Source organism: Fusarium keratoplasticum, chromosome 10 (genome assembly GCF_025433545.1).
Source record: "Fusarium keratoplasticum isolate Fu6.1 chromosome 10, whole genome shotgun sequence".
NCBI classification, from domain to species: Eukaryota; Fungi; Ascomycota; class Sordariomycetes; order Hypocreales; family Nectriaceae; genus Fusarium; species Fusarium keratoplasticum.
In genome coordinates this window covers 1,701,121-1,728,262 of record NC_070538.1, presented here as the reverse complement: position 1 = coordinate 1,728,262, position 27,142 = coordinate 1,701,121, and the positions used below count along the sequence as shown (strand labels likewise).

The 27,142-nt window shown below is 54.3% G+C and overlaps 11 protein-coding genes across 11 annotated transcripts; 8 read left to right on the top strand and 3 right to left on the bottom strand.

The window, feature by feature from the left end:
• Nucleotides 1-982: 982 nt before the first annotated feature.
• Nucleotides 983-2,887, top strand: NCS57_01242500 (uncharacterized protein; the record flags this gene model as incomplete). Its single annotated transcript, XM_053062098.1, has 1 exon — nt 983-2,887. The coding sequence occupies one exon, from the start codon at nt 983-985 to the stop codon at nt 2,885-2,887; it is 1,905 nt and encodes a 634-aa protein (XP_052908626.1).
• A 361-nt stretch (nt 2,888-3,248) lies between these two features.
• NCS57_01242400 (Protein ARV) lies at nt 3,249-4,559 on the top strand (the record flags this gene model as incomplete). Its single annotated transcript, XM_053062097.1, has 4 exons — nt 3,249-3,291; nt 3,476-3,723; nt 3,884-4,040; nt 4,096-4,559. 4 exons carry the CDS (start codon nt 3,249-3,251, stop codon nt 4,557-4,559), a joined length of 912 nt encoding a protein of 303 aa, XP_052908625.1.
• Nucleotides 4,560-4,834: 275 nt separating this feature from the next.
• On the bottom strand, nt 4,835-5,371 carry NCS57_01242300 (uncharacterized protein; the record flags this gene model as incomplete). Its single annotated transcript, XM_053062096.1, has 3 exons — nt 5,226-5,371; nt 5,050-5,133; nt 4,835-4,967 (listed from the first exon to the last, which is right to left on the bottom strand). The coding sequence occupies exons 1-3, from the start codon at nt 5,234-5,236 to the stop codon at nt 4,835-4,837; spliced, it is 228 nt and encodes a 75-aa protein (XP_052908624.1). The 5' UTR covers nt 5,237-5,371.
• Nucleotides 5,372-5,881: 510 nt separating this feature from the next.
• On the bottom strand, nt 5,882-6,851 carry NCS57_01242200 (uncharacterized protein; the record flags this gene model as incomplete). Its single annotated transcript, XM_053062095.1, has 2 exons — nt 5,882-6,754; nt 6,807-6,851. 2 exons carry the CDS (start codon nt 6,849-6,851, stop codon nt 5,882-5,884), a joined length of 918 nt encoding a protein of 305 aa, XP_052908623.1.
• Nucleotides 6,852-8,335: 1,484 nt separating this feature from the next.
• On the top strand, nt 8,336-10,342 carry NCS57_01242100 (Amino-acid acetyltransferase, mitochondrial; the record flags this gene model as incomplete). Its single annotated transcript, XM_053062094.1, has 2 exons — nt 8,336-8,560; nt 8,612-10,342. 2 exons carry the CDS (start codon nt 8,336-8,338, stop codon nt 10,340-10,342), a joined length of 1,956 nt encoding a protein of 651 aa, XP_052908622.1.
• A 1,161-nt stretch (nt 10,343-11,503) lies between these two features.
• Nucleotides 11,504-12,849, top strand: NCS57_01242000 (BAR domain-containing protein; the record flags this gene model as incomplete). The annotated part of the gene is made up of 6 exons (XM_053062093.1): nt 11,504-11,547; nt 11,657-11,738; nt 11,803-11,885; nt 11,961-12,561; nt 12,617-12,748; nt 12,814-12,849. The coding sequence occupies 6 exons, from the start codon at nt 11,504-11,506 to the stop codon at nt 12,847-12,849; spliced, it is 978 nt and encodes a 325-aa protein (XP_052908621.1).
• Nucleotides 12,850-13,383: 534 nt separating this feature from the next.
• Nucleotides 13,384-14,324, top strand: NCS57_01241900 (uncharacterized protein; the record flags this gene model as incomplete). Its single annotated transcript, XM_053062092.1, has 3 exons — nt 13,384-14,024; nt 14,099-14,203; nt 14,261-14,324. The coding sequence occupies 3 exons, from the start codon at nt 13,384-13,386 to the stop codon at nt 14,322-14,324; spliced, it is 810 nt and encodes a 269-aa protein (XP_052908620.1).
• Nucleotides 14,325-14,730: 406 nt separating this feature from the next.
• Nucleotides 14,731-15,957, top strand: NCS57_01241800 (uncharacterized protein; the record flags this gene model as incomplete). Its single annotated transcript, XM_053062091.1, has 1 exon — nt 14,731-15,957. The coding sequence occupies one exon, from the start codon at nt 14,731-14,733 to the stop codon at nt 15,955-15,957; it is 1,227 nt and encodes a 408-aa protein (XP_052908619.1).
• An 8-nt stretch (nt 15,958-15,965) lies between these two features.
• On the bottom strand, nt 15,966-18,040 carry NCS57_01241700 (uncharacterized protein; the record flags this gene model as incomplete). Its single annotated transcript, XM_053062090.1, has 10 exons — nt 15,966-16,782; nt 16,829-16,929; nt 16,977-17,036; nt 17,101-17,262; nt 17,325-17,345; nt 17,401-17,526; nt 17,591-17,668; nt 17,722-17,840; nt 17,885-17,921; nt 17,978-18,040. The coding sequence occupies 10 exons, from the start codon at nt 18,038-18,040 to the stop codon at nt 15,966-15,968; spliced, it is 1,584 nt and encodes a 527-aa protein (XP_052908618.1).
• Nucleotides 18,041-22,857: 4,817 nt separating this feature from the next.
• Nucleotides 22,858-24,965, top strand: NCS57_01241600 (PAS domain-containing protein; the record flags this gene model as incomplete). Its single annotated transcript, XM_053062089.1, has 3 exons — nt 22,858-22,885; nt 22,949-23,245; nt 23,320-24,965. The coding sequence occupies 3 exons, from the start codon at nt 22,858-22,860 to the stop codon at nt 24,963-24,965; spliced, it is 1,971 nt and encodes a 656-aa protein (XP_052908617.1).
• Nucleotides 24,966-25,915: 950 nt separating this feature from the next.
• NCS57_01241500 (Protein YIP) lies at nt 25,916-26,959 on the top strand (the record flags this gene model as incomplete). Its single annotated transcript, XM_053062088.1, has 3 exons — nt 25,916-25,997; nt 26,080-26,650; nt 26,710-26,959. The coding sequence occupies 3 exons, from the start codon at nt 25,916-25,918 to the stop codon at nt 26,957-26,959; spliced, it is 903 nt and encodes a 300-aa protein (XP_052908616.1).
• Nucleotides 26,960-27,142: the final 183 nt, after the last annotated feature.

The following is a 27,142-nucleotide window of genomic DNA, read 5'->3' as shown; positions in this document are numbered from 1 at the left end:
AGGTCAAGGCGCCTTCTGGAAGATTTTCAGATTTTCAGGGGACTTAGGGACAGTTCTCAGGGGCTACAAGCGGCCGGGTTAGTGGGGGTACACGTTATCTTGAAGCCAGAGACAATGATGCAGCCAATCCGCTACAGTCAAAGTTTGGGTCGACAGTGGACCAAGTTCCGCCTCCACGCGGCCCTGTTCACCCACCTAACTCGTCACCCTCGTCACTTTGGAAGTCCCTCGATCGTTATGCATAACTTTGTATCCATTGTCTCCATAAGTAGCAACCGTTATTGACCTGCGCATGCTGCTCCGAATGACAGCAATTTAGCCTTTCCAGGGCAAAGGTCAAGACACTGCGCGGGCCGGACTGGAATGGATTGGCTCATTTACAGTTGAAAAGGTGCTGGTCGAGTCTAAAGACAGCGCGGCCGCTTGCATCATTTTCGGTCGCTCCCATCGCTTGGTGCTACTGTCCAGTGCGACTGCTAGGCTGGCCTTAGCTATTCCCGGAGTTTGGCTGGCGGAGGCCCCGTTCCAAGCACAAGGAAGCAACCTTGTCCCGACCGACCACAACCACTCGAATACAACCTCGACCGAAGTGTCCGCGACAAATCTTTGAGGCCACAGCGAACAACGGCCACGACGCAGCAGTTTCAATCCTTCATTCATCCATTCTTGGGGGCCACAGGAGCAGATGTTGCGCTGAACCACCAGCAGCATTGGCTCTGGCACCTTACTCATCCTCCGTTCTCAAGTCTCCGCCAGCAAACGGCACCCCCCTGGCCACCGTCTGTCCCGCCGTCCATCCATTTCCGTCTCCGTCTGCCTCGTCATCTCGCCTCCTACGTCCTTTGCCGTTTCTTGATACATTGCCCCAGACTGAATGACTGCAACTACGACGACAGGAGAGACGCCTTGAGTGCCACGCACTGATGCAAAGCCGCGAGTACACGACCCGCGAGCTTCCGTCGTCGCCGAGTTGGTGGCTATCATGACCGAACCGAGACGCTCTGCGAGGCCCTCGCCGCACAGGTCTTCGTCGGCCCTGGCGCCCGCTTCACGGTCTTCAGATTCCGCCTCCGTCCGGCCACGAAACCGCCGTCTTATCAGCACGGCAGACGGCGACGACGACACCGCCACGTCCACCAACCTCCACGATCGAGGAGCGAGCCGCTCCCGCCGCGGCCGCAATCCCAACAACGTCCACGACACGGCAGCCTCGCCCTCCCCTGCGCGGAGTTACGGCCTCTTGTCCGCCTTCAGCCCCGCCAACAGCAGATCCGCGAGCCCTCTACCTTCAGAACGAGGCGGCGCCAGCCCCCATCGCACCAGCAGTGCTGCCAACCTGACAAACTTCTTCAATGACTCTCTGACCCAGAGCTGGGCATCTGTTCAGGGGTTCGCCTCCTCCCTCATATCGGGCGACGAGGGCCCGGCAAGGAGGTCCCAGTCCCATAATCGAGCGGGCACTCGACCTGGGAACTGGGGCATGGACTTTTCTAGCACCAGCAACTCGAGAAATGCCGCTGCATGGGGTCCCGCGCCTCCCAAGGAGCCAGGCCTGGGTGACGTGGGTGCTGGTTCGCGGGAGGAGCGTGAGGCCGCGTTCAAGGCTGCGAAAAGAGCCATGGTGCTGGAGAGTCACGACGGCGTCAACGGGGGACTCGACACCAGTGGGAAACACAAGCGCCGCAATTCGGACGAGTCCGCCGCCGAACAAGCTCAACCTCAGGAATACTTGGTCTACATCCACAAGGTTGAGCCCAGTGACACTTATGCCGGGCTCATCTTGAGATATCAGTGCCGGGAGGACGCCTTCAGGAAGGCCAATGGTCTCTGGACTCGAGACAGCGTACAGATGCGCCGATGGTTAATGATCCCGGTTGATGCTTGTGACGTCAGGGGGCGGCCTTGCGATCCACCTTCATGGCAAAACTCGCAGGGCGTTGACTTGCTTGCTCCAACTCCTGCGGCTGAAGAAAGTACGGCAACAGGGGCAACACATGACGATTTCTTTAGTCGACCTGCGAACGGGACGTCTTCGGAGTCTAGAGTGACCGACGAAGAGGAAAAGCGATGGACACATGTTCGCTGGGTCAAAATTGACTCGTTCCAGCATCCGGTTGAGATTGCGCGGGTTGCGCGAAACGCAATGGGTTACTTTCCTCCTCGACGGAAGAAGAGCATTCGAACTATCTCAACATTCTCGACGCCACGGCAAAGTCTCGATTTATATAGCAACCCCCCTGGTTCCGCGGGTACTGCGTCTCGTCGTCAGAGCTCCCTCGGTCACAGACCCCAGTTCTCGGGAACAATAACTTCAAGTCCTGGGCGGGCAATCAGCGAGGGAGGCGAGTCTTTGCCGTCGTGGATGCGGCGACCTGGAGGAGTAGGCTCCATGGGCCTCAATTCGCGAGCACCAGGACCAGATAAGGACTATCTTACTACGTGGACCAAGAAACATCTTCCGGGGCTTAATCTGGATAGTCTCCCTTCCATGTCCGTCATGGGCTCGGAGACAGCGCATTTTGGATTTAAATCAGGAGAATCAGCGACTATTGTCGAAAACCACACCAAGGAAGGACATGATACCAACTCAACGACACAGCAGGGAATTGGGTTAGATAAAGCTGCGGCAGCTGTTGAGACTTGGCTCAGGGGCGCCCTCTCTCGAAAGCCGAGCACGCAATTGGAAAGGATCCGTGGCAGGCCTGAACGAGACGGCGATCTCATCGAGCTGACGGACACGGGCAGCGATGATGGCAGGCAGATGATGGGAGGACCGACCAGCCTGATGGAAGCACTATCAATCGGGACCACCAGCCGAAGTGAGGGTGATGGAGCTCTCCGAGGACGGATCGTGGCATCAGGAGCCAAGGGTGGCAAAGATGATTAAACAAGGCCAACTGTACCCAGCCGGTTCGATACTGGTGTCTCACACACGGAGTCATGTTGTTCAAAGTAGAAGTGCTTGGGTCGGATCAAGATTGACGGCGTTTAGTTGCTGGCAAGTTAATCACCTTTGGGAGGCTTGACTGGGCTGTCTGTACAGGAGGGCGTCTGCATCCATGTTAAACTACCTTTAAGCTGCGAGGCGTTGGGAGGGCATTCGCGATTCTTCAGGATATTTGATACTGCATAACTTATAGCAACTTGACAACCTAGCAAGAAACAGGTAGCAGATTTTACAACATTGGCAAACTACATGCCTATTATCTCGGTGTCCAATAAGATGAGCATGTCAATTCGCGATTCGAATGCAAGCAGGTGCATCTGGAGGTGCTTGCTGGGTTGCATGTGGTATGTGGTCCCTTGCCTTAGTGCATGCGCATGGAGATTGATCCATCCCCCCCCCACGTCATCCTCTCGCCCAATTATTCTGCGTGGCCGCTTCAACACCAACAAAAACCCCATACGTAGCTTGATATTGGATTTACTCATCAGCCATATCATGCCCGCCACAGACAGCGCCTAATAAACACAGCATCTATCATCGTTGGAGTAGCTCAGCTCAGCTGCAGCTGCTGGCGAGCCGCAGCCGAGATGCCCATCTGCATCGAGTGCCGACACCCCGTCAAGACGCTCTGGACGCAATACTCTGGAGCAGGGGACAAGGCTAGCGGGCACAACATCCGCCTCACTGTGTGTCGCAACTGCGGCCAGTTCTGCGACAAGTATGTAGAGCATGACTTTGTCGTGCTCTTTATCGATCTGGTGCTCATAAAGCCCCAGGTGAGTTTCCCTTTGTCCCCCTTACTTGTTATCAAACATTGACACACTCATGTCAGGTTTACCGTCACCTATTGTATAATACTTTGACGAGCGATGATGATCGTTTGGATGCATGTCTTTAGCCCTGAATTTATGAACTTTACTAACTGTCAACTCATAGCCTTCCATAGTTCGTCTGGGGATCCTTTTACTTCTATTCGACGTCTACTTGACCTGGGCTCGCATCGAGAAGCAGACGGTGCCTGATGCCGCGCCAGGCGAGAGCAACCTCGGAAAGCTCGCGCAACAGTCAATTGTCTTTCAGTATCTCTTCTTCCGTGAGCAGTCTCCCCTATTATCCATCTTCTTTGTGCTGAGACACAATCCCTATAGTCGTCTTCTGCGCCCTCTCCACGGCGGCGTTCCATGTGAGCATCCGCTTCCTCACCTCATCCACCTTTTCACCTCTCAACGCCCTCGGCATCCTCCCTCGGTACTCACGGCCAAACTCGGTCTCGACAGCCCTGCTTGTCTCCTCCTACTCCAAGCTGTTCCCCATTCTCATGGTCATCTGGGAATACGACGTCCCTGCCGCCGCCAGGTCACTTGGCTGGGCCGTCGTGGCCAACAACGTCGAGGCACTGCGCATCCTCCTCGACTGTGGCTACACTACGGCATGTCTTCTGGCCATCGCAGGCGCGGCTTCGCGCTGGGTTGTTGGCCGTGTCGTCCTGTACGCCGCTGGACTCGCCGATGTGGACTCGATAGGCGGGAGCAACATCGCCGAGGACGGGAGAGCATTATGGGCGCTGATGATATACGCGAAGGAGTGGGCCAGTCGGCTTGCTGTCGGATAGGGCCGTCCGCAGGTGGAGGATCATCTGTTGGTTGAGATTCATCCACAGGTAGTAGAGGATTACAGCATGGGCTCCCAAGAGAAGGATTGGGTCTGTCCAGCGCATTTCGGCTTGATTATAGAAGCGACCAACTCCGTTTGTAAAAAGACATGATACCTGTACGGTGGTAAAACAACAATATAAGATTACAGGCGTATCCCATCAGCCCTTCAGCGCGCAAGCAAGTCCATCAATCCCGTCCGCCCAGCTCTTCCTGACATGTTGTATGTATGGATCTATTCATCGAGGTACTCTTCGCGAATGCCGGTTCGTCTCGGCTGAATCAGGGGGTGCAGCTGGGCCATGAAGGTGATGGCCCACATCAGGTAGCAGCTCACGATGGCGAGAATCAGCGATGACCTCCAGAGCCTGTAGTAGTCCAGCGTTAGCAAATCCGGATGTTATGTCGTAGGGCGACGGCGATCGCAAGGCGACCGAGACGAGAACTGACACTTGGTTTTCTCCCTTGGGGGCTAGGAACCACGACGCAACGCACAGGGCCGCGATGACAACGAGGCCGATAAAGACGGCGTATCTGTGAGCATTGCGACTCTTGTTAGCCAACCCATCCACGCGTCCTAGGAGCAAGCTTGGACAAGCAGGGGGAGGTGACGGATTGCCATTTACCCTTGAGCCATGTTTGCGGTTTGCGCTTCTTCGAAAGATGGTCGAGTCGAGCTTGATCCCGCCGGCAGGAGAGCTTCGTTTGGGGCGATGGGGCGGACGTTGAAATCGGGGGCTTGGGGTGAGCTTCTCTGGAGGTTCGATGTCGGCGATGGTAGCTTGTTGCTGGATTGGTTGCATCACTGCGAAGCGACACGCAGGTCCAAGCTGAGTCAGCCAATTAGGCAGTGAGACTTACCCTGGAGCAAGACAGAGAGTCTTGACGGCAAGGATGAGTGGCAGACGTGCAAGCTGTAGCACTTGGGAACTACAGAATAATTAATGTTTACCGGTTGGATTAAAAGTGTAAGCGTGCTTCTATTTAGATGTAACTCCTAGGTATTTGTTCCTGATTGTTTGTAGTTTTGATGCTGTAACTTCTTCACTTACACCGCACTTCCAACATAATGCACCAACAAGCTACCTTTCACGCAAAGCTTGACGAGTTTCAGTTGCATCCTCTACAGAGGGAATATGTTTTTACCAGACAGGCCACGATTCACGCTCTATTGGCTTGCTTACATGAATTACCCACAATGTAGATATTGCACATTCTGGCAGGTGGTCAGGGTGTATGAACCATCTACGTACAGTAATTCTCTATTGAATCAATACCTTTGCTAGTTAGTCTCATATTTAAGTCCGGCTTCCTTCCGCACCGCTCCATATATTCCAGTCATATCTACTGAAGGTCCGGCATGCTCCTTCAACTGGGCCAGATGTGCATCGACTGTCTCTATGTTGTGTAGAGTAGCACCAACATCCTTGGCCAAGCTCAGTGCATGCTTGGCATCCTTTCGTGCTAGATCAACAGCAAACAACGGCTCCTTCTTATGGTAGTCGCCGCTAAGCATCTGAGCGCTACAGGCGGCGTACGCACCCCCGAATAGAGAGTCGACGAACTGGTGGAGGACGTCGGTGCCCAGGCCTGTCTTCTCCGCCACAACGTGCGCCTCGGCGAGCTGCTCAACCATGTTGAGGATAAAAGTGTTGCCCAAGACTTTGAGTTTCAGAGCCTTGCTGTAGGGTTCATCCGACATGTCGATCTCAGCCACCGCGGTAACGCCCTTGAACCAGACCTTGGCCTTTGTGACACTGGCAGCGGGTCCGGCGAGCACTCCGATGAGGAGGCCCGCGTCCGCCATGACGGGAGTTCCAAAGATGGGAGCGGCGACAAACTCGCCGCCCTTGGCCACGACGTCCTTTGCGAGGGCCTCGGTGGTCTCGGGATGGATAGTTGAGCTCTCGATGAAGAGCTTGCCCTTGACGTCACTTTCGAGGATCGCCTTGTATGTCTCCTGGACGGCCTCATCGTTGGCGACGCACGAGAAGATGACGTCCGCTCGCGAGATCCCCTTAGAGAGGGTTGTGACAACTTCTGATTTACCCTGGGGGAGGCTGTTGCTGTGGTCGATGGCCCGCTGGGCTGAGCGGTTAAAGAGGAGAAGAGGACCGTCGAGATTGCCCTTCTCGACTATGTTTTTGCTAATTGCCTGATTCTAGTTAGTTTCACTCCATCTATATATCATTGCTATTAAAACTCACCCTCCCCATATTGCCAAGGCCAATCCATAGAAGCGTAGGAGCCATGATGACGGTGTAGGTTATGCAACCGAGTTGAGACGAATGGTTCTAGAAGCTGGTCAATTACCTCGATGCCCTCTTAGAGTTATTCTCCCACTCTCGAAGAAGCTCTGTCTTTCTTTTATACTGCATTTTAGCTGCCCAAACCGACATAGGCGAGATCCAGCGCTTGCACAAATTAGAAGGTAGCTCGACAAAATACCTCCAATCGCCAAGCTCTGAGTGGAGGAGTATCAGGCTCACGGCCAATTGACTATTTGTCCGTTGGCTCCTTCGAGATGGATAGAGAGGGATAAAGCGGGATATTCTCGGTCTCTTTCCCACTGCTGTTGGTTACGGGGTTGAAAAGTCATGTAGTTTGTTCCTTCGCGCGAATTTTCTCGGCCGGGGGGTTTGCGTCTCCGTCAGACTGGGTATATTGAACAAATCGGGGGGAGAATATTGCAGGTTACTTTGGCTTGACTTCGCACGTCATTGTCGACTTATAAATGACATTGTTAGCATGTGATATCTGTACAATTACGTGTTGTTTGCATAAGGGCCTTTTTCCTTCAACAACATAGACATTTCTTTGGCTCTCGAGTGGAATCATAGTGCGTAGATTTCCCATAGTCAGTACCGAGCCAAGCCATCTATTACCCAGTTTACATAGTCTAGATGCATCGAATGACTCCATTCTCAAACTCCCAGCACCTTAGTCCAACTGTAGAATAACAAATCACATCAGTTATTGAAGAAGGGCACAGCGAGGACAGTGCAAATCCACCTACCCAACCAGATTGGTGCTCGCTGGAGGGCTCGACGTGCTGCGGAGAGACACCCCAGAGCGATGGACTCCTACCTGTCGCCATCACCCATGCCATGGAGCTCGGCATGACGCAACTGCCGAGCTGGGGTAGCCGGAGCTCCCATCCCCGGTCGTCTGAATTGACTCAATTGCCTGCCGAGTCCTCGAATAGGTACTTGAGTACTCTAACGCAATGCCCACTGTCCAAACATACATTTCGCCTCGGTTGAAAAGCCACGACAGTCTAGAAGGTATAAAGCCCACGTTCAACCCCTGTCAAATTGCTAATAACCCCCTTATTATGGTTTAGTCTTGCCAGAGTACCGACGCTCTGCAGCATCAACAAGGCGACATCGGCGCAGGGCCGAGAGCTTATCGGCTTATCGGCCACATCTCTCCACCAAAAAAGTTGCTTCACCCCCACCAACCCACGTCCATCTTTGTAAGTCGCGCTGCTTGCTTTTTGACTCACGAACCCCAGGGTTGCATCCTGCCATCTTCCTCGGCCCCTTGAGAAAAAGAATATTGGCCTGGCTGTCCCTCCAGCTATGCTCTGCAGCTAGCATTGATCTTACTCCCCCTCAAGGCCGCTCCTAATCGCTCTGATCGCAGGTCATCCGGGGGAGCTGCTGTATATCAACCCTCGTCCACTTATTATTCCGGGCTCGCCCGGGGATCGTCATTGCCCATCGTCACTGGCATCATGAGTTGGCCTCGCGTATGGGAGAAGGCCTCTCGCTGCGGTAATTGTCGCCCAGTTCCCGAACCGCGCATCGTGGTTGCTTCACACGTCGCGAGCATCCTGCGGCCCCGGTGCCGCGGCTTTGCTTCACAAGCCAACAGCCCGAAATCATGTCTCGGCTCCGGCGCCGCTCGATACATGTCGGCGGCATCCGTAGCCCGTGCCAAGAAGAAGGTTCTTGACCGAGTATGTCAACCACCTGGTGACCACTTGACTTGCTACTGACTCATTCATCAGGACTTCATAGTCTCTGTTCTGGAGGTGTCACCAACAAAGCGAGACGCCAAAGGTTATCTCCAGAAGTATGCCGACAAAAGCCCCAAGTCTCTTGCCGAGGCGCCCAAGTTCTTCCAGGGTGATGAGCAGCAACAGACATCATCTACTCCGTCAAAACCCTTACATGTGGCCATCATGAAGCTTCGTGCTCCACAAGAGCTCGACACAGAGACTCTTCGTGGGGTCGCAAATACCTTATCCCAACTACGCAAACTTGGCCTCTTGAGTGTCGTGGTTATCGACTGTGGCGCCGATGAGAACCGCCTCACCTTCGAAGATCAAGCATTCCGCCTCAGCGAAGCCATTGATGGGTTCGGGGATATCGGAGCACGTCTGGTTAATAACGCCATTGTGCGTTCAGAGGACAATTCGCCTGCCGACGTTCGGGTAGAGGACCGGGGCTTTATGGACCGCATTCTTCGACACCGCATGATGCCTGTTATCCCATCACTACTCAGCCGTAGTGAGACTCAGGCCCCTCAGCCGATTGATTCGAACAAGGTTGTTCTGGCTCTCACTAGGTACTTTGCGGGTTTGCAGTCTAGTGGCACAGTTGACTCGGCGGGCACGAAGCTGTCACACCCCAAGACTGTTGCCTTGGTCGAGAGAATTATTATCCTCGATCCGCTCGGAGCCGTTCCAATGACAGGCCGACCAGGCGCTTCACATCGGTTCATCAACCTTGAGCAGGAATATGGATCTATCCTGAAAGAGCTAATGGGCCCAGATGGCTCACCTCTTGCGGAAGAGAGCCCACTCCGTGCCTCAATCACAGCGCATGCTGCGAACTTGACTCTAGCTAGGGATGCCTTGGCTATACTGCCGTCCACTTCGTCGGCTCTCATCACTACGCCTGATGCCGCGGCAAATGTGGTCGCTACTACAAATAGAGCGAGCCCAACGCTCGAGGATGAACCGTCTTTCGAATTTGGTGGCATGGTCACAACCCGACGCAAGAAGAATCCCCTCCTGCACAATCTGCTCACGGACAAGCCCGTCTTCTCATCGTCGCTCCCGATCACACGGGCCCCAGCAAATTCTGGCAAAGCACCAGTCATCGGGGTATCAACGGGTTCGACACTGCTCAAACGAGGCATGCCCCTGACGATATTCCCAAATCCCCGCGAGAACCCATGGCGTCCACCTGAACCTGGAGGCCCCAGGCTTCGCCTGACTGACAAAGACATCGATCTCCCCAGGCTGGTTCATTTGATCGAAGATTCTTTTGGACGTAAACTGGATGTCGACGACTATTTGAAGCGGGTTAACGAGAACATTGCTGGTATCATCATCGCTGGAGAGTACGAAGGTGGTGCCATCTTGACATGGGAACGCCCAGAGGGTTTGGACGATCAAACTGCACACGAACAAGGCCGCTATGTTCCGTATCTGGACAAGTTTGCCGTTTTACGAAAGAGCCAAGGTAGTGGTGGTGTAGCCGACGTTGTGTTCAACGCAATGGTTCGGGGCTGCTTCCCTGATGGCGTCTGCTGGAGGAGTCGAAAGGACAACCCGGTGAATAAGTGGTACTTTGAGAGATCAACGGGTACAAGTAAGCTGTCGGGTTGCAACTGGACAATGTTCTGGACGACGCCAGAATTGGATCCCCGACATCCAACGCTTCGAGATTATGAGAGCGTGTGTCGTGGTGTGGAGCCTTCATGGGCGGACAACAAACACATATTGGACTGATTGGAGGGGGATACCGGTTTGGGACCAAAAAGACAGAGTAACGAAGGGAGGGAGAGATGGATTTCTGGCTCAGAATGTTGCCTACCTATGCTGAGCAATAGGAAATGGGTCTTGAACAGATGTAACGAATCAAGCATAACGAATTAAGAGAAAACACCCATTGTCAATACTTCTTGGGTAATAGCGTGAGTATACCGGCTTGTGTATTGTTTCACGCCCATTTGTGGTTATCAGTCAGTGGCTTGTTGTGTACACCTCGTTCGAGGCCGACGTAGTTGAGCATTTTTGGCCTCCTTGGTTCTTCGCAATTGTAGATAGTGAGGGAGGGAGATCTCCTTTTGCTATCCCCGTGAAGGGAAAGGCAGGCCGGTCTCGACAAAGGCTTGTCGAGAGTATTAATGGTGCGTTGCTCTTGACAACCCTCGATGATCTGCTTTCTCTATCTGAATCTTTGGTTGTGTTATTGCTGTATTATTGCTGGGTTGCTTTGATCCCCGATTGGCTCATAATTGAGGTCCTCATCTACGGTACCTACTGTCGATGCCTTAGGTACCTAGCGTTAAGTAGGTGCCTGGATCCTAGGCTCAAGATGACCTAGTGGTGATGCCGTTACGTGCTCATCAAGACAGGAGTGACTCGTCATCAAGGTGGCTTATTGTCCATGAGCAAGGGCAATCAAGTGGCTGATTATGCCTTCCCCTTTGGTGACTGAAGGCTCCCCAGGGATGAATTCCACGTGACTCTTCAGGCGTTACTCGTACGGCGGGCAGGTGCGAGCGAGTCCCGTACAGCGTACCTTGCTGCAGCAGCAGAGCTAGGGCCACCTTGCGGATCTGCAGGTAGGTCGTCGGCCCGTCCTGGCTGGAGCCTTGGGGCCCGGGGGGGCAGCAAGCCCCTGGAAAAGGGAAAAAACTGGCTCCTGCTGCAGCTGCGACAGGGCATTTCGCTTCTGACAGCGCTCCAGGCCCATATCTACCTGCCTGCCTCGACCTGCTCCGTACCTACGCTGACGCAAAAGCCAATTCTCCAGCTTCCATCATCCTCCCTTTCCCCCCCCTTCAAACCTCCAGATATTCACCTCCTCGACCTCGAGAGCGCGAGCGCAAATCCCATTCCGACAGACCATTCATTTTCTCGAAGCGATCCGGAAATACCGCCAAGATGGATTTCAGCAAGAACTTTGGCAACATTGGCAAGAACCTCTCGTAGGTGCTCCCCTGGCGCCCTCGATGACAGCAGAGCTGCGCAATCTCCCCCTCGAAGCTCTACCAGCGTCCCAATTCCACCCGACCATGGCTCACCACGTCAATATAGCAGCTTTGGGGCTCAGATCACCCCCTTCGCGTCGCGCACCTTTCAGTATACAAAGGAGCAGCTTGGCCAGGCTGAGGACAAGGTGGGTTGCGCCGTCTGCGCCTTATCGCGCTCCCGCCGTGGCTAACCTGACATGTGGCATACAGACCCAGCTCCCTCCCGACTACATTGACCTCGAGAAGCGTGTCGACGCCCTCAAGCAGGCTCACCAGAAGATGCTTGCTGTGACGTGAGTTTATTGCTTCTACATCCTTGCCCCGGCATGGCTTCCCTTGGGCGTGTTTATCTGACACGGCGCTTATAGCTCGCAATATTCCAACGAGGCCTACGATTACCCCCCTAACATCAAGGAGACCTTCCAGGACCTTGGTCGCACCGTCAGCGAAAAGGTTCACCTTCTTTCCTCTGCCACCTCCCCCGCCGAGGCCCAGGCCGCTCTCGTCGCCCCCCCTACTGCCAAGCCGCAGCCCAAGACCTTCAGCCATGCCGTCGCCCGCGCCAGTTTGTCTAGCAGCCAGCTGCTTCACCAGCACCATACCGGTGCCGGTGAGGACCCTCTGGCGACCGCTCTGGAGAAGTATGCGCTTGCATCTGAGCGTGTTGGTGAGGCCCGTCTTGCCCAGGACGCCCAGATTCAGAGCCGATTCCTGGCTGGCTGGAACACCACCCTCAACACCAACCTGACCTTTGCTACTCGCGCTCGCAAGAATGTCGAGAACTCCCGCCTTTCCCTGGATGCCGTCAAGGCTCATGCCAAGGGCACCACCTTCAAGCTTGGTGGTAACGCGCAAGGTGGTGAGCAGCACGACGAGCAGGAGCTGAGCCCCGAGGCCCAGGAGGAGATTGAGAAGGCCGAGGATGAGTTCGTAACCCAGACCGAGGAGGCTGTCGGTGTCATGAAGAATGTGAGTTCTGTTCCCGAATGATATCCTTGAAGTGTGGTCTTGCTAATCGGACTAGGTTCTTGACACCCCTGAGCCCCTACGCAACCTTGCCGAGCTTGTTGCCGCTCAAATTGAGTACCACAAGAAGGCGTACGAGGTGCTGACTGAGCTCGCCCCCGTCATTGAGGGCCTGCAGACTGAGCAAGAAGTGCGTCGTGCCTCTGCCTTTTAAGTAAATGTAGATGCGTTGAAAGGGGCTGACATTCTGTCCAGGCCGCTTACCGGAAGAGCCGCGAGGAGTCTTCCTAAGTCAGCTTTGACCAGCTCGTGAGTAGTGACTTGGGATAGTGTTGCTCAGCAGCTGCGTGACGGGATTGCTGGATCGATTTTGCGATGGACTGTGTTTGATCCCGCAAGTGCTGCTTGTATTGTGCCTTTTTATTTATTTTTTTGTTTCCCTGTGTCGAGATTACTTGCTATTTCTGGCAGGTATCAGGTATTGTCTTGGCCAAGGTATTGAGATATCAACCAACTCAAGATGAGGGTTTCTTTTTTCATCCTTATACGTGTACCAGTCCCGGGATTTAATAGTTGTCCAGGACCAAGACACGCAGTGATGTGTGATTGCTTGAAGGCTGGATGTGAGGTCTGTTTCGACCAGTTCACGAGTATTTGGATCCCTTAGAATAGACCAAGTCTAACGACTTTTACTGACTGTTATTATGCCATCCGATGCCAATTGTTGAACGTATCAGTACCTCCAAATGCCGGACCGCATGGTAGCCGGACGAGACTCGGAGCTCCGGGACTCACGTGATCATACACGTGCCGACCGGATCGGCAATGCTGGGGCTGGAGTCCAATGAGGTCAATTCAATTTCCTCTGACCATTTCATCAACCTCGAATCCACGACGAAGCCATTGCCAATTGACCTCGCCAGCATGCGGCCGACAGCTCGTGTGTTTGCGCGCTACCTGGAGGCTGGTACTCCCACCGGCCTCACGGGTCTCTGGACTCATGCCACGCCCCGATCGACGCTTCTGTACCTGTACGGAACGACCCTCAGCAAGCTCCAGAACATCCCCGAGACGTCCATGTACCGCCAATCCGTCGAGGCCGTGACCAAGCACCGCATGTCCCTCGTCGAGCAGCTGGTCCCCCCGGGCTACGAGGAGTGGGCGGTCCGCGCCAAGGAGCTCGTCAGCAAGAACTCGTCACAGTTCCGCGTCGCCAGCGGCCGAGTCGACGGCAGCGAGGCTCGGACGGTCAAGATCGGAGACAAGGTCTTTGTGGTGGGCCGCAAGCACGAGGAGGGCGATATCCGGCTCGAGGAGTGGAATGGAGAGGTCAACGAGGGCCCCGAGTACGAGGGCATCCGGACGGCGGCCGAGCGAGAGGACCAGGTCGTCTGGGCGGAGCGCAAGCCCCTTGAGAACCACGAGCAGGTTGAGTGGGAGGATGAGCCCCAGCTCACTGCTGACCAGTGCGTTTCCCCCCGTCTTGGATATTCGTCAATTGGGAGGTATAGAGTTGGGCTAATTAATTCCCGCGGTATAGGATCTCGGAGCTCGAGCACAAGATTGGCGCTGGCCTCATCGAGGAGGTCATCCAGGTTGCCGAGGGCGAGCTCAAGCTGATCGAGACCATGGAGAAGACCAAGGTGTAAGTTCTCATGCTTCCATATCGCCTTTTCGAAGCCGTGCTGATTGCCAATTGCAGCTGGGAGGACCTCGAGGAGAAGCCCGTTGAGGGCCAGTGGACGTACTTTGACCGAACCAACTAAACCGGCCGGGAGGATGATTTTTTGTAAAAGTAGAGGGGGGGCTGTGTACATATGCTGATGGAGCTGGGTTATTGGTCTGGTCAATAGAAACGAGTTGAGAGCTCTGATTGATCTTGAATGTTGACGCAGCTCGTAACGAATCCCATCATTGTATTGCCTCCAATGCTATGGCATTTGCTGGATTGGGCTTGACGGCCAAAGTAAATGCACTTTGGTACTCATGCGTCCTCTGATCCCTCCACAATCGGCAATTGGTCATCTATCCTTATCGTTCTCAATGTGTCCATGAGATCATATCGTCCACATGCAACTCAAGAGCCGAGATGGTGGGGCAACATTGAAGAACTTCAAGGCTTCTTCAACTTCACCTCTCACAACACAATTACCCTACAACTACATAAAAAAAATGTCTCTTCTAGATCCGCCATCTTTCTCACAGCAGAGCAGGTCAAACAAACGCAAGAGACTTGCATCTTCTCTTGACGATGACTTCCCCAGCTCACTTCCGGCTCATCTCCCTCGCGACTCCATCAACCCTCACAGCCACACCCCCGGCATAGTCGCCCAGTTTGCCATCGCAGGCCTCTCAGAGACAGATCTGGACCCGGCTCAGCAGATTCCCGACTTTCCTCACCGGGGTCTCGACCGCAAGTCCGTAGGCCGCATCGAGATTGAACCAGAGCCTGAGGAGGATCCGGACACAGAAGCTGACGAGGATACCGCACCCGCAAAGAAGAAGACGACCCAGCGGAGGCGTGGCGGTCACTTTGATGTTCTACTCCAGTCCATCCACCATTTTCTCGATCAGGGAGAGATAGAAAAGGCCTCGCGCGCTTATGGCGTGCTCCTTCAGCTCCGACCCTCAGGAGGACCAGTTGATCTCCGCCACCACAGCCTCTGGGCCATCGGCGCCGAGATCCTCATGCGACAAGGCGAGCATACTTCCCCCGAAGATGACAAGCCTGAAGATGAAAAGAAGACACTGCCAAAGAGATGGGTTCGTGCAGCAAACATGAACAAGGTCAAGGCCTACTTCGACACCCTGATCCAGCAGCACCCATACGACTATAAACACCCACAGAGCACCTCGGCGCTGGACTTTTGGCTCGCCCTTTTGAGCTGCGAGATCTACAACACGCACACGGAGCATGTGCTAGCCCTGGAGCGCCTGGCACGGGATGCAGACCAAGATTCTCGCCGCGGGTCGTTTGGTCATGACGATAGTTTCGGTAGTGACGACACAGAGACTCAAGAGGCCCGGTTGGCGCAGAGAAAGGAGGAGCTTAGACTCCAGGCACTGAGTGCCATGAAGGATGTCACCAAGAGAATGGATGAGTTGATGCAGGATATGCCTTACTCAAGGAACCAACACTATCTTCGACTACGCGCCATGGCTTCACTCTACATCGCTGATCTGGTCCTCCCTACAGGACCTACCTCGGCTGCGAGATTTCAACATGCACAAAGAACAAGGCAAATGGAACAGAAAACGGCCAGAGATGAGCTGCAAAAGATTATTACACATGGAGGCGAACTAGACGAGGCTGCAATGGCCGTCCTCAACCCCTCTGAAGATTCTGAAGAGGATACATCTATACCGCTATACTCGAGCCTCCCCATCCGAGGGCTCTAATTATCGCCTCAATGGTCTGGATTCGGGGTATTATGAGCCGTCCCCGAGGCCTTGGCCGTGGGCTTGGTCGCCCAACGTTGGAGGATCAACGCCGTGTTCGAGCTGCCCACAACCACACACCACTCACCTCCTGGACTCCACGCCGCCTGTCTGCCCACAAAGTTGGCTGATGAGGACTCGGTCTTGTGTGCCTTGAGAGGCTCATGAGGATCTTCCTGGCTATACCTAGATGCCCAGGTTTCCAGAGTCTCAGCATTATACTCTCCAATCTCCTCAGTCGCAGTCGACCTAGCCCCATCACTTTGGCCGGCAACCGATGCCTCCTTGTCAACGGCTCCATGTCGAGATTTATTCCCTTCCGCCTTACGACGCGTCACAGGTCTCATCCAACTGGGATGGGGTAGGGGCTTGCTCTTGTCTCGAGCAGGATCTTTGAGTGCTTCCATGAACTCCCGGTATGCCATCAGCCGCTCCAGATCCCAGAAGAAGACATTGCCGCCAGCGTTGCAGAAGGCCAAGACTGGGTGCTGCCCGGGCACGAAATGCAGCTTGAAGCGCATGAAGAACTGCGGGCCACAGTTGGGGGTATGGAACTGTAGCAGCATGGTATACTGGGATGGGCATTGTGGTGATATAGTAGGCACGAAGGCAGATCGTGTAAGTCGGCTGGCTTCGTCGTAATTAGTCGGAACGGTGGTCTGAGCTATAGGAGCTATGCTCTGAGGCGGAGGGGGGTTCTTGGACGAAAAGCCCTCAATCCTCCAGAGCGCAATGACGTTGTCGTGGCAGGCTCTGGACAAAATACAATCGCCATAAAATGCCACACTGTTCCTTGTTAGCTGTGAGACTGATCAATCAATGATAACCTTACCAATCGATGATGCCACTATGCACCGCTGATGTCGAGAAGTGAGGATAATGGACGCGAATGGGGGTAGTAATAGGCTCAGTAGGGAGGTCAGGAAGAGTCCACTTCGCTGTGTTAGCTTGTTGGCCAATGAGCTGGGCATGTCAGTTACCATATTAATGATTTGGTCATGGCCAGCGGACAGAATATAGCGACCAGTGTCATGAAATGCCTATCCAAATAGAAGATAGGTGGTCAGCATTGCATAAAGACGTCAGGGATTAACAAATACCAACCAGACTCAAGAGATCCCAAGAGTGACCTTCGCCAGCGAGAATGACAAGACATGGGCGTTTGCTGTGGACTGGGTCGAGACTCCAGACACGGACACTTGTATCACCTGATGCTGAAGCGATGATAGATGGGTCGACGGGTGAGGTCACCAAGTCGTTGACGTCCTGTATCTTATAAGTCTATGCACGAGTTTATGCTTGAGCTGAGAGGGGGCATATGGACATACACCTCCATGGCCAGTGAAGCACTAATGTCGGCAAAGTCAGTACCCTTCGCGTCACACATTGAATAGCATAAAATACCCTGTAAAGCTTTCCGCTAAGAATGTCGTAGATCTTTACTTTCGCATCAACTCCGCCGATGCAAAGATAAGGAGCCCCCGTGACGGGATCTTTGGTCCATGTGCAGCAGCACGCGGATGCCTCAACCTGAGTGGCTATTAGCTACGAGGGCCCTTGAAGAGTGAGCATAGACAGTCAAGTCAGAACTCACATCGTCGTCTCTTATCACCGACAACACCTCGCAAGGGGTGGTGTCGTTGGAGGTTTGGTTGAGTCTGCAGATGACGACCTAGAGGAAAATCAGGAACTGATCTTGCAAGTAATAGCCCTTGCATAACTGACATGCTTTTTGCTGACTGCCGCAAACACGGGGCTCGCATCCAGGGGTTGGTAGGGACAAAACTTGACATCAAAGAACTCTGATTGCAGGAAAATAGTCCCTGAGTTAGCGGTATGCGAGACTGTGCTGGCTTGTACCAGTGTTGGGGAAAAGGGGGAAACACACCTGCGACATTGTCATTTTCAAGATACTCGGTGTCGTTCTAAAACGCCTTCATTAGCCTATGAAATCGTAAATGACAGAGTATGCAAGACTCACCTCGAAGCCGAATGATGAGCGTAGCTTGGGGAGCTCAAAGGCATTGTCGTCGGCGATGGCCATGTTGCCAAGCTAGATGAGCGGCTACAGCCGTTACCGACTGGGTTCCTGGGCAGAGATGGGGTTCCGCAAATATGTCATGTACTGGGGTAGACGGCCCTGCGCTGCGTGCTGCGCGGTTGATTGCTGGTGTGGTGGAGGCTGCTGCTGTCTGAGATGGAGGATTGAGATGAGAGGCTCAAGAGGTAAAGTTGATGGCTGGACGCCCCAGGGAGAAACTGGAGCGGCGTTGTCCGAAACAAACACGCAGGAAGATCTTCTCCGTCGAAATCTGATTCGTGAATGTCTGGGCCTGGCCAAGAAAAGAGTAAAGAATGAATGACGGTACCCCTAGATCAGATCAAATCGAATCCCTGTGACAAAAACCGAGACGCGATGCGATGCGCGTGTGGTCGAGAATGAAGTCTGGGTCAATCAATGTCCGCCAGAGAAACAACGGCAAGTGGGGTCAAGGCAGAACTGCCTTTGCCTGTACTAGGGTTAGTGGGCAACGTTAGGTACCCCGTACCTGCCTGAGGGAATTGCCCGGCACTGCGAACTAAGGCAGCTTGCACGGGCTTGAGTCCTTGACCAGCCAGGAAAGGCAGCTTTAGCGGGTGGGTGCCACCCAAAAAGCAACGGCCAATCGCCCTGCCGTTGAAATGCTGCAGCAAAGGACCGTGATTGGCCTCAATGAAGACAAAAGAGAGACAAACCTGCCTGCCATTGTACGTAAATATAACCTCGCAGCCTTGGGCTGTGATGGATGTCAAATTAGATCTGGGCTAATTATCACCTCCTCTGGATTCCAGCCTCTCCCCCCCTCCCTCGTCTCGATCTCATCGCTATCATGCCGTAGGCCCAACGAGCTTATCACACCTAAGCGAGTGCGGTAAACAATCATTCCGCGCCACGAAGGCCCCGCCTACTCGACTGCCCGTATTGATACAGACCAGGTCCGGCTCGAGCCAGCACTGAGCAGAGCCTGTCCAAGGCTTTTCGTAGACCTACCAACCAGGCTGTGGGCTACGATGCTCGGGATCCTGAAGGGTTCCACAGGTTTTTGCACGGAAGCTCAGGACATCTGCAGAAGCAGCACCCATGAGCCTCGAGAACGCGGAGCAAGGGGACTAGGGTTGCCGGCATGCATCAATGTCACCTACATCATCACAGCATCGTACGGGCGCGTGCTCGATCTGATCTGGTCCGATCCGGATCTGGTATGATATATGAGCAGTTAAGCACGCCAATTCTGAGCGTGCCAGCCCCGGATCTCAGTCAACAATGGAGCGCTGCGCCATCTTGTCTCGTCTCCTTCTTTGACGTCATGAGTAACAGAGACGGGAGACTGAGAATACTGGATGTCTGAACCAATCCGGTGCCACAGCGCCGACGCGAGTCCTCGTTCTGTCGAACCCGAGCACTTCTAGCCTTGTCTTGTACGGCGAGACCAGGGCCAGCTCGGCGCGTCCGCTTGTCGAGGTCAACCGGAATGACCGCATTGCTCAACTCGAGGAACACGGATACCCCGTTTGGACGAATCTGAGCAGTCATGTCTGAATCCCCGAGGCGTTTCGGGGTGGACATTGTCCAAGTCTTCATCGTTCTAAGGACGTTGCCGATACCCTAGCCGTCGATCATGCCAGGGCAGGACGAACAGGTCCGGCTCTAGTCGCGGGAAGCAGCCGATGGTGTTGGAGAGTGGGAACGCGTGTAGTAGGCGTGCTCGCAATGTCTTCCTGACTGGTCGAGGGTTACTCTAGGGTCACTGTTGTATCCGCTACCGTAGATCCCGTACTGGCAACTTCATGGTCACAACACGTACGTTCGTCTGTCCTCTGTATCCCATGGACAAGGAACGAGACAATTATGCCTCCATCCGCTGGCCCATGTGGCTTGAAAATGGACGAAACTAGCCACCGGCCACCCACGAGGATCCGCAGTGCTACGGGTGAGGCGCCGTCGGCCGAGGCCATCCCGCGTTCTCATCACGGTTCGGGTTTCGGTCCCGCAGAGAAGAAGGCGTTGGGACTGAGTGATGAGGTTGCATTGAGGCGTTAATGAGTTACGGAGGAGGCAATGTCCGCCGCAGCAAGGGCGTAAAGCAAGCACCTAACAGCCTCGGAGAAAGACAGTCAAATTGGGCAAGTTGACCGTGGAGCAGGCATGTGTAGGCAGGTTGACGAACATCCTGGCTGCTGCTGCTCTTGTTGCTCCTGCTGAGACGGACAAAAAGGTTTGTGTCTTGTACCACTCTACCACGCCTCCATCCGGCTGAACATGCTCCATCCCTGGAGGTGCTTGCTTGCCCCAACAACACAACTGGATGCAGACAACAGTCTCTAGACTGCATGGATGGACTGGTTAGATGCGGTGTAAGATGCAGATGCGACTGGGCAGGCTGGATCTGTCGTAAAAGATACTGCGGGAGAGCCTTCACCGAAAGATGGGCCCGCTTCGTCTTGTTCGCCCTTGGCTTGGGTCTCGTCTTTTCTTTGTCCATCTCGATGCAGAGTGGTAAAAGACGCATGCCTCATGCTGGGATGGGAAGGTCAAAGTGCAGCAGCGTACATGATCCGAGGCATTGTTGCGTATTGCACATCATCAATCACAAGGCAATTGCATGGCAGGCTCTCGATTCTGGTGTAGATTTGGGGTTGTTGCGATCTCGACAATCTCAGTCGTCGTCTACCGTAACATCGGCGGTTTTAGGCCGCCCCTCCATCAAGCCATGATCGGCCTGCCAATTCCGTCTTGTCTCGTCATTGTGCTCAACGTCATTGCTCATCCCCCATCCCCATCCATCCATCAATCCACCCATCCATCCCCCGCTTGTCAAGGCCAAAGCCAAAAAAGACGTCCAATTACTAGCGAGAAGTGGAAGCGAAAATGGGATTTGCCTGCTTGTCGATCCTCGCTTGCACGGGCCCTGCCTGGATCATGAGAGCCGTCGCAGAGCTGCTGCCAATGGTGAAGCAATGAAGCCGTGCTCTGGTGCCCTTGATCCTTTTTGCTAATAACAGGCCGTTGACCTTGCTCCTTCCTCCTGGCAGCTGGCGTTTTATCTTGTCTCCGACTCCCCCCATCCGAATCCATTGATTGATTGCTTCTTTGCTTTTCCCAAACGACGACGCAACGCACCCTGATGGGACCTTGAACATCCCCGCCCTCCACTTACAAGCTATCCTTGACACCCTCGTTTCTGTCAAGCCACGAAGAAAGCAAATCCCCCTGCCCTGCAGCCTCTCGCCGTTCCCTAAAGGCTCCAACAGCCCTTCGCCGAGCCCGGGCTACGACCAAGCGTGACGAGGGTCGAGGGTGCATCCGAGAAACGTCGGGGCTTCCTCATCATCGCTGCAAGCAACATCCTGTGCCTTTGTGGGTTGTACCTTGCACGTAACGCGCGCGAGCGCTTGCGTACATAGTACATGGCTGGAGGTGGAACCTGCTGGCATCCATCTATATGCTGCTGCCGCTGCTTCGTATGCTGCGCTGCTGCTTGACATGACGATAGCCCTGTCGTTGAAGGCGTTTTCAGACGTTTTCTCGACACGGTCGTCTCTGGCGGGTAGCAAAGAGAGGGATACGGCAGCAAGCCAGCATTAAAGAAACAGAACAGAACAAAACAAACAAAACAAAACAAGAGACCAGACTCGAGACGTCGAGGTCAAAGGCGTGCGACCTTGTCAACCGACCGACCCTTCGCCCTGTCCAGCTGCACATTTCCGCGACCGCAATTTCCATCTGACTTCTCACTTGGCCGACCAGGCCCTGGTCGAGCCACGAACAAAGATCTCATTTTTCAGATTTTACTCCCTGTTGACAGACCTCATTTGGCTGCTCTCCTACTTGCTGCTGTCGTCTCTCGTCCCCCGGATGCTCGTCGCTCCGGCTCTGGTGTCTTCCTAGTTACCTGCCGACATATTTGGATTCCCACAGACCCCGGTCGTCATCAATTTCGCTGCTGGAGGTGTCCCCGCCATCAATCATCCTTCGCCTCCATCTCTTCCTGTCTTGCTCAATTATTGTTGTTCGCTGCGCTGCGCTGCCCGCACACGCGCAGACACATAAACCCACTCTCATCTCCCCATTCCCCTGCCCTTCCCTTCGCAGACGCCGCGAGAAAACAACACTTCTCGGACAAGCCACCACCACCCTTTTTTCCTCCCCTTCCATCCAATTCCCGTCCCGTACTGTACCAAGACTTTTCCCACCCCAAGACTGCTAGACTCGACGATTCGACGTCCCTTGAGCTGTCACATTGCGGTAGCTTCGTCCACCTCCAACCTCCCGTACCCGCAGCCCGCACCGCCACGGATCAGTAATCACCCTGACCATCCCCCGACGCCGCCCACCCTTGCTTGACCCTCTGGCTTCTGGTCCCTTTTCCCGCGTCTTCCGGGGTCTCGGCCGTCATTGCCTGCCCCTGTCACTCAAACCCTCCCCCTGCCAGGCCCGTCACGTCCCTTGTGCCCAGAAGCCTCCGGGCTGGTCCTGGTCCTACTGCCGACTGGATCCACTCTTGGCAGTTGACACCAAAAGAAACAGCCTTGGGTTAGCGGGTTATACATATCCATGGTTGGAGCTTCAACCCACTTACACCACATTTTCAAATCCTCCCTCGACTCTGGTCTTATTCGTTGCCGGTCGAGTCCCCCGCGTTGCGTTGCGTTGCAGCTTGCTTTCGCCCTTAATACCTTTTGAGAGAACGTCTCTGGAGGTCGAGCGGTATAAGCCAGCACCTGACACTCCTCCCTTTGATCTGCGTCGGTGAGGTACTACAAGGGCAGACCACTTAAACTGTTTCCGCACAGCTCGCAGCTGCTGCGCCATCACCCCTCATGGAGCAGACTTTCATGACAATACACAGTGAGTCGCGTCGGCCACTCCCAGGCCCCCATGATGCAACTTCTCTAACACACGTCCCCCAAGACTTGGGTCCGGATGCAAATATCCTCTATGCGTCCGAGTCCGTCATCGACATCCTTGGCTACACTCCACATGAGGTGCTCGGCAGGTCCAGCTTCGACTTCTTCCACCCCGACGAGGTACCTTTTGCCCGATCCGTGCACACTCGTGGCGTCTTGCTGGACAAGGCTGCCGTCCTGCACTATGCACGTATCCTCTCTCGCGATGGCCGCTGGGTAAGCTGCGAATGCTGTTTCACCATCGTCCACGATGTCCTCGTCGCATGTACCAGTATCTACCGCCGGGGTGAAAAGAGCGAGAGTATGTTTCTTGATGGATCAAGCTGCCATGCTCGGTCAATACTGTCATGCGGCAGAAACTAACCCGAGATACAGGGCGTGCTATCGAAGCACCGCAGATTCGACGCATCTTTTCTTGTTCCCCCCGAGACCCGCGTTACCATATGTTGGAGCACCTGTCGCCTAAATTCAAGATGTCACCGATGGAGCGCGAGCCTCGAGCGGCCCTTATCTTGAACCGATTCACCCGGACCCTGACTGTCATGTTCGCTACCGAAGCCATTGCCTCTATCCTTGGTGTGTCTGCCGACCAAGTTCAGCACAAGAGCTTCTATGAATGCATCCGAGAAAGCTCACTGGACGACGCTTTCAAATGTCTTGAAAGTGCCAAAGCCAACGACTCGATTGCGTATCTGCGCTTCTGGTCAAGAGACCCTCGAAGACCGGAAGACTTTGAGAACGAAGCCAGCGACGACGAATTAGACGACGGAGATGACGCTGAGGAGGAAGAGGAGCAATTTGAGGAGGACTCTATCACACCACCTCGAAACCAAAGCACATCAGGACACGGGTCTTTAACACCAAAGAAACCAAACCATCTGCCTGAAAGTCGACGGTCCAGCGATTCGGAAGGAGGTGGCGTGAAGTTGGATAGAGCCATGGATCTTGACTCTAACCAGCAGCCAAGCCCTCCGATCAAGGTCGAGGCAGACGTCGAGATGCAAGACAGTGGTTCCTTGAATGACGAGTCATCATTCGAATCACGAACTGCAAGCTCAGCAGCTATGGCTTCCATCTCCCAGACTGACGGCTACCGAACACCTCCCACACCGCAATCCCCGAGACCAATGGAACGCTCTACTCCTAGCCCTCGAAGAGCGCGCAGCCAGCCAAGACAGCGGCTTGCCCCGTCTGTCGAGTTGGAGGCGGTTGTTTCGTGCACTTCTGATGGGCTTGTCGTCATCCTGCGTCGAGCAAGACCCCAGATCCCGAATCTACACCCTCCCTTAGTCCCCTCGCATTTCGACAACGGCCTCTTTGCCGCTCCGTGGGGCCAGCAACCCATCCAACCTCAGTGTCCACCAGAAGTGTTGTACAACTTTCGACCTCCACTGCTGCCGCAGCACATGCCACTCCGAGAGAACGTCAAAGCTGCGGGAGGTCCCCCGATCGACCAATTGATGCGGTCTATTCGAGATGTCGCTGTGTTCGCCTGGGCTCTCGTGGGAATAAATGGGAATCTGGCCTCATACAGTCACGGCCAACCAATGGGAGAGTCTCAGCCACCAGATGGTCTTCCCGTTTGGGATCCTGCTGCAGCGCAAACATCCTATCAAGGCCCTGAGAATCAAGCCGCTCAACGTTGGGCGAGAGAGCGCCAACAACAAGGGGTGCAATTCATGCGACGTGATTCATTATCTACAGGCTATCATGCGGATGGGCCTGGAAGTCGCAACACATCTGGCATGGGATATGAGAACTATTCCCTGAATGGCTATGGAAACCGTGGAAACCAATGGTACTCGCAACCATCAGCCTTTCAGCAAAGCCAGGAAGCGCTGGCACAGGATTATTGCTACAGAGAGCAGATGGACCCGAGAGCGACGGCTCCTTCGGATTACATGGGTACAACACTTCCGCCACTGAACGGGTGGAGTGACGTGCACCAAAGACTGGGGAGCTCTCAGATACCCTCGACACTGGCCGAGGACCCCCAGCACCATCGTTACAGGTGGTATTAATGCACAATTTTGGAAAACAAGAGGTCAAAGGACAAGGAAGGTAATGTAATGAAGTATGACGAGCATAGAAGTTGGCGTCTTGATGCTGCTCCTCATCGTCCCCAGCAGAATTGGAAACCCTGGATTCGAGGGAGCTGCCCGGGACGGGTGCAGTGTTTGTTACAAGTGATGAACTCTTAGAATTTGTCCTAGATACCCATAATATTCGAGCGATAGCGGAAATGATAATTGTGTGTTTTAAGTATTTCGTTCCTGGGAATCGATCGTGATGTGAGACGGAGTGGGTTTGCTGTCGATGTCCATCCTCCACCAATACAGCCCTACCAAGAAGGTAGCCAATGAAATATCTAGCTAGCATTGGTCTCCGTGCTGTCTCTTTGACTGCGCGAAGGCTCCCACACGGTACCAGTCTCCACTACTAGGTCACTATTTGAGTCGCTCTGTAGCTGCGTGGTAATATGTTAGTCCTATATCTCGATTTGGGTGAGGGAAGTGAGATGCCATTTATAATTGGCTGAGATCCCGGCAAGATACCTAATGGGAGCCTTCGCGCAGTCAAAGAGGTAAGGCGCGGATTCTTTGGTTTTGGTAAGGCACTGGACTGGAGTACAAAGTCTTAGCATTGGATTTCGAGGGATGATGGGAATGTACGTACCGTGTCCCGTTTGGGTTGGCGGACGCATGTGATTGGTTGTGGCCAATTAGAAGCTTGGGCCACTCTTCGTCAAGGGGTTGTTTCTGTAGAGGCAACCGTGGAAGTTTCGCAGAGGGCGATACGTCAGCTCCACGCTCAGCAACTTTCAACCATCAAAGCCGCGACATCGTCGAGCGTCGACCGCAGCGAAAAGCCGACACGAGGAGAATCGCGAGACTCTGAAGACAGCCCCGCGACCGTCTTCAACCTACGAATCATCACCGAATCTCCACCACCCTCACAGACAGCTTAAACCATGTCCGCGTCCAGCGCTCGAGGGCACTATGCCAACCCACCCCTGGAGGATGAGGACGACGATCTGATTGACCCCGATGATGGTATGTGGCTACTATCTTTGCTTCAGCTAGATTTTGAAGCAGGGGATTCTTTGAGTGCTTGTGGAAGCTCACACCAGCATAGCCGATCTCAACGATTTCGACGACCCCCTTGCGACCAATTCATCCCGTCAGCCTCTGTCAGGCAACATCGGCTCCAGTTCATCATCGCAACCACTGAACGAAGGCTATCTCACCTCCCGAATCCCCGGAGAAGACCGACGAGCCCCCCAGAACACAATTGACGAGTCAGTTTGGGACACCCTGCGTCGCGACCTACTTGCCGTATGGGCCAAGCTGAGGGAGGTTCTGTACCCGCGCTACCTCTTGGGCGGCACCATGTTCGATTCCGAGGGAGGTCTGCGCGGCGCGTACTCCAACATCCGTGGTGCCGGTATCTCGGGCACGAGAGAGGAGCTGACCGGACTGGCGAGCCGTATGGTGGATGCTGAGGCTCTGCTCCAGAGCAACATGACCCCTGGTCTACGCGACTGGGACCTCTGGGGCCCTCTCATCTTCTGTCTTCTTCTCAGTCTTCTCCTGAGCTTCACTGCTCGCGGCGATCAAAGGGATGCCGTGTTCAGCGGTGTCTTTGCCATGATCTGGCTGGGCGAAGCTGTGGTAACATTGCAGATCAAGCTTCTGGGAGGCAACATGTTCGTCTTGACCCAAGTTCCCTTTGCATGTGTTGTGGATTTGCTAACATGTCATGCAGTTCCTTTGCCCAGAGCGTCTGCATCATTGGTTATACCCTATTCCCTCTGGTCCTCGCCGCGTTGATGTCTGCCCTGGGCCTCCACTGGATTGCCCGCATCCCCGTCTACATTATTCTGATTGCCTGGTCCCTTGCCGCCGGTGTTAGCATCCTGGGCGGAAGCGGTGTGGTGAAGAACCGAGTGGCCATTGCTGTCTACCCGCTGCTCGTATTTTACCTCGGCCTGGGTTGCTTGTGCTTCATCAGCTAAACCCCCCCTCGTCTTTGAGAGGATGCTTGCTTCTGGTTTGTCGGGGCACGGAAAGGGTGGTTTCGAGCTCTCGAGGTTTAAAATCTGGCTCATGTACTTTTATTGTGATGAAAAGGGATTCTACTAGAACTGTGGTGTTGGACGCGGTCGAACAAGTGTCGTCAGATGACAGACACCAAGGAC